Source organism: Sorex araneus, chromosome X, assembly GCF_027595985.1.
Source record: "Sorex araneus isolate mSorAra2 chromosome X, mSorAra2.pri, whole genome shotgun sequence".
NCBI lineage: Eukaryota > Metazoa > Chordata > Mammalia > Eulipotyphla > Soricidae > Sorex > Sorex araneus.
This window is the reverse complement of record NC_073313.1, coordinates 287,681,534-287,688,038: the sequence shown is the minus strand read 5'-3', so window position 1 is coordinate 287,688,038 and position 6,505 is coordinate 287,681,534. Positions and strand designations below refer to the sequence as shown.

Below are 6,505 nucleotides of genomic sequence, written 5' to 3'. Positions count from 1 at the left end.
CATGTAATAAAAGAAGGATGGGGGGAGAGAGGGATTGAGACTGTGCAATCTATCCCCCCACCCAAAGGAAAGAATTTTCTTTGTTTTTCCCTCTTCTCCCCGTCCGCCCCCCCCCCCCCCCCCCAGATTTAGTGTGTTAATCCTCTTTCCTCGGGCAGGGAGCAGAGCGGGCGCTTGCTCGCGCGAGGCCTGAGCAGCCAGACCTCAAGACTGACTCCCACCCGGGGCTCCGGCCTCCGGGAGAAGCCCCCAGTTCTCACGATGCGCAGAGAGTGGCGGGGAGGCTGCGTGCGCCCCTGAGGACCGCCGGCTGCAGGAATTATCTGGAGTTGGCCGAGGCTCCCCAGGCTATGGCCAGGAGCCCGGAGTCAGGGGTCAGGCAGAGGGAGTTGGGGGTCCCCGCCAGCTCGGCGGTTGGTGAACAGTCAAGGCCCAGCTTGGGGCGGGCGGGGCGGGCGGGATGGGGGTGCCTGAAGGGCTCAGGGAGTTCTAGTGATCCGGGCGTCCCAGGAGGCCAGGGGGACACCCGCTGACAGCACCCCGCTCTCACGGCCCAGGAACTTCGCGGTGTAGACCCGAGGCCCGGCCCTCCCACGAAGAGAGCCGGCGCCCGGCTGGGTTCCGGGGCCGGGGCGCTCGAGTGGGGGCGCCCCCCTTCCGGGCCCGACTGCGGGTCGCGTCGGGAAAGCAGCGTCCCCGCCCGCGCCGTCTCCGTGGAACTTCAGGCCCGGAGCTGCTGCATAAGTCCGGGCGCGCCCCCGGCCGCGGCTGCACCAGGAGAGCGAGGCGGGCAACCGGGCGGGGCGCGGGCGGCGCGGGGCTGCGGCGGGCGGGCCGGGCTGTCGGGGGGCGCGCGGGGCGCGCGGGGCCGGGAGGGCGCGGGGAGCGCGCGGGTGTCGCGGGGGGCGCGCGGGTGTCGCGGGGCGCGGGGCGCGCGCGGGGCCGGGAGGGCGCGGGGGGCGCGCGGGGCGCGGGGCGCAGGTCGCGCGCGGGGCCGGGAAGGCGCGGGGGTCGCACGCGGGGCCCGGAGGGCGCAGGGGTTGCGTGCGGAGCGGGACGCGCGGGTGTCGCGGGGCGCGGGGCGGGCTCCGAGCGCGCGGGGGGCACGCGGGGGGCGCGGGGCGGGCGCGCGCTCGGCCCGGCTCGCGCACACGCGCCTCCCGGCGGAGAAAGGCGGGCGCGGGGCGCGGCGGGCGCGGGCGGGGCGCGCGGGGGGCGGCGCGGGGGGCGGTGCGGGGGGCGGCGCGGGCGGCGGAGGCGGCGGGCGCGCGGCGCGGGGCCTGCCCGGCGGGGACGCACCTGGAGCTGCGCGTGCGGCCGAGCGGCCGGGTCCCCGCGGGCCGCGCACCATGGACAGCTTCGACCTGGCGCTGCTGCAGGAGTGGGACCTGGAGTCGCTGTGGTGAGTCGGGCCGGGCGCGGCGGTGGGGGCGGGGCGGGGGGCTGTCAGCCGAGCCCGTGCCCCCCGCGCCCCTCACCTGCCTCCCCGCGGGCCCCGCGCCTCCCCGCGAGCGTCGCCCGGCGCGGGGCCGTGGACCGGGCCGCGCATCCCCGGGCGTCCCCGGGCATCCCCGGCATCCCGCATCCCGGGCACGGGCATCGCCGCCGCACACCCTCAGGCGCGGGCCACAGCCGGACGCCGCTGGGCCCGCGCGGCCCGGCCCTGCCCAGCCGCCCGCAGCCCGGCCCGGTCCCCTTTTTGTCTGCGTCCCGGGGACCGTCGGCGGCCCCGCTCCGGGCGCACGTGAATATGCAGCGAGCAGCCCGCCGTGATTTACGGCCGGGCCGGTGTGCGGGGCTGGGATATTCTGGTGATTTAGGCTGCCGGGACTTTTATGCCTCCCGAGCCAGGTGCGACAAACTCCACTGGACGCGAAAGGCCGCACGTTATCTGGCACTTTATTATAAAGATCTGGCGGCGAGGAAGTCCAGCTGGCGCTGCATAATGCTGGCGCCGATCAAACACGCGAGGATGGGTCCTCATGTAATAAAACTTTTATATATTACACCGAAAACTTCAAAGAGTCAGCGTAGAAAGAATATGAAACATGTTATTACTCTATAAAAGTTGCTAATTACTGTGTTGTTGCTGCTGGCATCGTTTCAACCTTTCATTTACGGATACATTGTTTTACAGGTTTACAGTTAGAAATGTTGATTTCTGGCACACATTCAGTGGGTTTCTAGAGAGAGAGTGAACTTGGAAAAACGGACTTGCTTCCAAAATGCTGTTATTTTGGTCAAAGGGAATAACAATATTTTCGTTTTATTTTCCGCCGCTTTTTCTGCTCGCTGAATTCCCTCATAACTTTTACAAGGAAAAAAATTGAAATTATCTGCCATAATGTGTAGGTTCTAATAGCACAGGGGCTGATTTCTGTTCCACTTTGCGCTTTAAATTTTTTTTCTTTGGGATTTAGGGCCACATTGGTCTGTTCCTGGGACTTGCTCCTGGCTCTGGGGACCAAACCCAGGTCGGCCACATGCAGGGCAAGCCCCTTAACCACTGTGCAATCTCTCTGAGTCCTTGCGCCCTAGCTCCCAGCTGAGTGCTCTAGAGCAATGTTCCACAGTAAATGTCTATCGAATTGATTAAAAATTCACAATTGCTGCAGTACATTTATTACTTTGACAAGTGAAAATATGTAAGCCTGTAGAAAGGTTTATGTACCTGTATATTTCAGTCAGCATGTACGTTTATTTTGGGCTGAGGAAAGCAATGTAGGGTTTCCTGGGTGCACTGTAGGACAGCAGTTTGGCTTGACTTAGGAAGCTTTTCAGTTTGCAGATACACAGTTTACATTTTACAAAAGCTACATAGTTCTCTTAAGTTAAAGATAAACCAAGCTTCTTGAGTATGTCTATCTCATGCGTGATTTGGAGGATGGTATTTGTCAAACTCAGTTTTATAGTTTATCTTTATTTATTTTTTGGTTGATGGTATGGTTTACTTTAAAGTTGACTAGTGATTCAAAATAATCTCTGAATACTGTTTGATAGTAAAAATGTTTCATTATTTTCTTGCTTGAAACGCACAATCTGGAGGTGGTAAGTTGTACCTGTCCCATTTTCTAGACGGGGAAGTAAAGTTTTGAGTCATGAATGACTGCACTGAGATAGTAGAAAAAATTACGGTACAATTTAACGAACATTTACTTAGCACTTACCAGTTATCAGACATGGATATGATTATTATATGTATTTTATAAAGCATAATTATTATATACATTATTATATTATTAGTTCCTCTGTGCAGATTGGGCTGTTGAGGAGGGGAAGACCACATAACCTGCCCAGTGTTACATATCTCAGAGCAAAGACATCATGATTTAAGCCACCATAATTTTCAAGCCCAGATTTCTAACTTCAAAGCAGTGCGTTTTTCTATTCTGCTGAAGATGTTTCCCAATTATTACAGTGACTCTAAAATTAATTACAAAATAAACTTTGAAGAACTAGAAGTGAAGGTTTTGTTAAAATATCAAAGAAAGAGCAGAGACGATCTCTATCAAAAATTACAAATTTGGGGACAAAATGCCATGATCTAGGAAATTAGGTCTGCCCTGTCTAAATTAACTTAGAAAATATATGTAGCTTTTGAATGAGACCACTGATAGCTTCTTCCTTTAGTTCATCTCAGAAAAACACTTTAGTTGGGAGGAGGTGCACGTTAATGCAAATTAGAAGTGAAATTTATTTTCCAGAACACTTTTATGGGTGGGTACTGTTTTCTAAAAAGACAAATGGCAGTTTGTTCATTGCAGATGTGGGATTGGACATCAGCTAAGTAAGTTTAGTAATCACAGACACTTTGAATGTCTGTCCAGGCATTGTGAATAAAAGAGTGCCTTATTATTTAGTGTGATCCTTACAGACAGTCAAAAATTGATGATCAAAAAAGTATTTTCAAGAGTCCTCTGGAGCCTTTGGACCCTTCCCCCACAAAGCACAGATACTGAGAAATACTCATTCCCTTCCCTACCCGATCCCTCCCCCACCAAGAACTTTTGAACCTGTTTTATCCAGAGAACTGTTTTAGTTGTGTTTCTCCCCCACCCCCGCCACATCTTAGATGGGAGAAGTGTAGCCTTAATTTCGCCTCTCTGTTTAGAAGTTTGAGCCGAGAACTGGGAGGAAGGTGAAGGTCCTCACTGGGCACTTGGCTTCAGCTGTGGCCGGATTCTGTCCAGGACCTGAGTGCCGGGGCTGCTCTTGCTTGAGCAGGTGTGGGTCTAGGGAGCAGCGCCTCTCATCAGCGTCTGATTTTCATCAACTTCAGAATCCCTTTTGTTTAATCACCATGATTTACAAAATTGCTCATAGTAATTTCAGGCATACAGATTTCCAATACCAACCCCACACCAGTGTCCTTCCCTCCCCCAATGTCCACAGAGCCATGGCAATGTGACTAACTGTGGATGGTTGCTGGACTCATAAGCCATTCTGCAGACCTTTAAAATCATGACCATCCTTGGACCCAGGTGGTTACTTTCATGTATTCACTTAACCAACACTTACTGATTCATATTGTTGAAGGGGATACAAAGATGAGTAAATTATGGATTTTGCAAGTAAGTGAATGAGACAAATACCGAAAAAGGAAGCTTTCAACATGGATGATTTAGAAGAGAGAAAGAACTTGGATTTAGGTGGGTGGTAGACAGTTTCATGGAAAAGAACTCAGTCTTGGAACTCAGTCCTGGAAGATGGGAAGATGAATGGAAGTTTTAGAACTGGTGGGGGTGGGATATTGAGAGGACATCGAGGCATCTTGGGCAAAACAGAATGTGAACAAAAGCTTTCAGGGTTTATCTGAATGATCCTTCTATGGATCATGTAAAACTATGGATACTGGCTATTTTTTAATCGAATATTCTTTAAATTTGTACTAGGATGCCATAATTTATAAAGTTGTCTCAGGCGTACATTGTTCCAACATCATCTCACCACCAATGCCCCCTTCCTGCCACCAGTGACCCCAGGCTCCCTGCCACTTCCCACCCTTCTCCTTTGACAGGCATACAACAGCTTAGTTCATTTTACTTGCTCAAAATAAACTCAAAGGAACAGCACATAAAGTTATTATAAAATAAATGAATTAAAGTCATTTTGTGATGATTGATTGCTATATGGTATTAACCTTCTTAATCTCGTAAAGGACAACTGTCTGCACCATCAGTGAGGGCCACACTCAGTGCCACATGATGTGAAGTTTCTCCTGTCCTTTAAAGGAGCTTTTTAAATGTTTCTTGAAAACTAAAAGCCTGCTGTGAGGGGAGTGAATTCCTTGATCTGTTGCCTGTCCATGAAGCTCTGTACTCAGTATCGTAAAGAACATTGCCATCCTGAAGTGTTGCTGTGAACGAGAAGTTTTCCAAAATGAACTTAATCAAATCTTCCTTAGTCTTATCTACCAGCACATTATAGTTTTTTTGGAAGAAATTCTGTCAAGATAAAGTAGTAAATATTCAGCTTACAGCTCCTTTTCACATAGTCTCACATAAGACTTTATTTATGTTGGTTCCATTAGGCATTACTTTTTGTGTTTTTTCAAAAATATGATGGTGCAGTGTTGAAGGTGTTGTGAGCATATTGCTGGCTCATCAGTCTGTTACAGAGTACTGGATGGTCTGTCAGACAGGCCCAGTGGGTCTTTCAGCACTGCACACCAGGATTCACAAAGACAAGCATTTCACAGCAGCCCAGGAAGGTGCTCCCGAGTACACACCTTGCTGAAGCAGGTTGCATATAATAAACTCACGCTTCTTATACATGATGCGCTTTTATAGTTTCCATTTTTCTGTTTCATTTTTTTTCTAAATTACTCATCCGTAAGTTGAAACACTCAGTTAAAAAGCCCACTGTGCAGTGGGGGATAGGTCAGGGATCTGGAACTGACCAAGAGCCTGAATTTGAAATCAGTGTCCCATGTCCCTGGCCCACTGCCTCATGCCCTGGCCCCTAGCTCTGAAGGACCTACCCGTTTGGGCGGGAGACTCCCAGGCTCTCTAAGCTGCTCCTTCCCTGGAGAAAAACTCTGCAGTAAGGGAGGCAAAGGGCCTTGTAGGGGAACAAGCTGCTGGCTTAGATACAAGCCATAGTACAAAGCCGCCCTCTGTCTTTGGGGTGGAAGGAGGCAAGAGGGGTCTTTATAGCAAATGGCATTTGAAATGGACCTGGAGAAGTACAAGTTTGGGAGGACATAAAAGCTAAGGAAGACCGACTGGAGGAAAGCTGGATGAGAGGAAATATGGGCTTACCTGGGAGGTCAAAGCTGTTGACCGATACTTGGTGCTGGAATGGGCAGGGGTGATCAGGACCACAGGTGACCACTGGCAGTGGCCACAAATGTGAGGTTCTCTGCAGATCAACTCCCAGCCCATAGGCCAGGCTGTGGTTTCCCAACTCCCCCGGCCCTGGCCTTGACCCACCCAGGCTGACTTTCCTACTAGCCTCGTCAGAGACTTTATGGCCTGCCCTTGTCCCGGTTGTCAGCTGCTGGGCG

At 52.0% G+C, this 6,505-nt stretch overlaps 1 protein-coding gene across 8 annotated transcripts in view; it reads left to right on the top strand.

The window, feature by feature from the left end:
* Positions 1-1,247: 1,247 nt before the first annotated feature.
* Positions 1,248-6,505, top strand: part of AFF3 (ALF transcription elongation factor 3) — a 602,210-nt gene continuing 596,952 nt past the window's right edge. For all 8 annotated transcript variants that reach the window (XM_055122984.1, XM_055122987.1, XM_055122986.1 and 5 more), the window contains exon 1: positions 1,248-1,402. In XM_055122984.1, the coding sequence (XP_054978959.1) occupies positions 1,350-1,402 (53 nt within the window). In that variant the 5' untranslated portion in view covers positions 1,248-1,349. The remainder of the gene's footprint in view (positions 1,403-6,505) is intronic.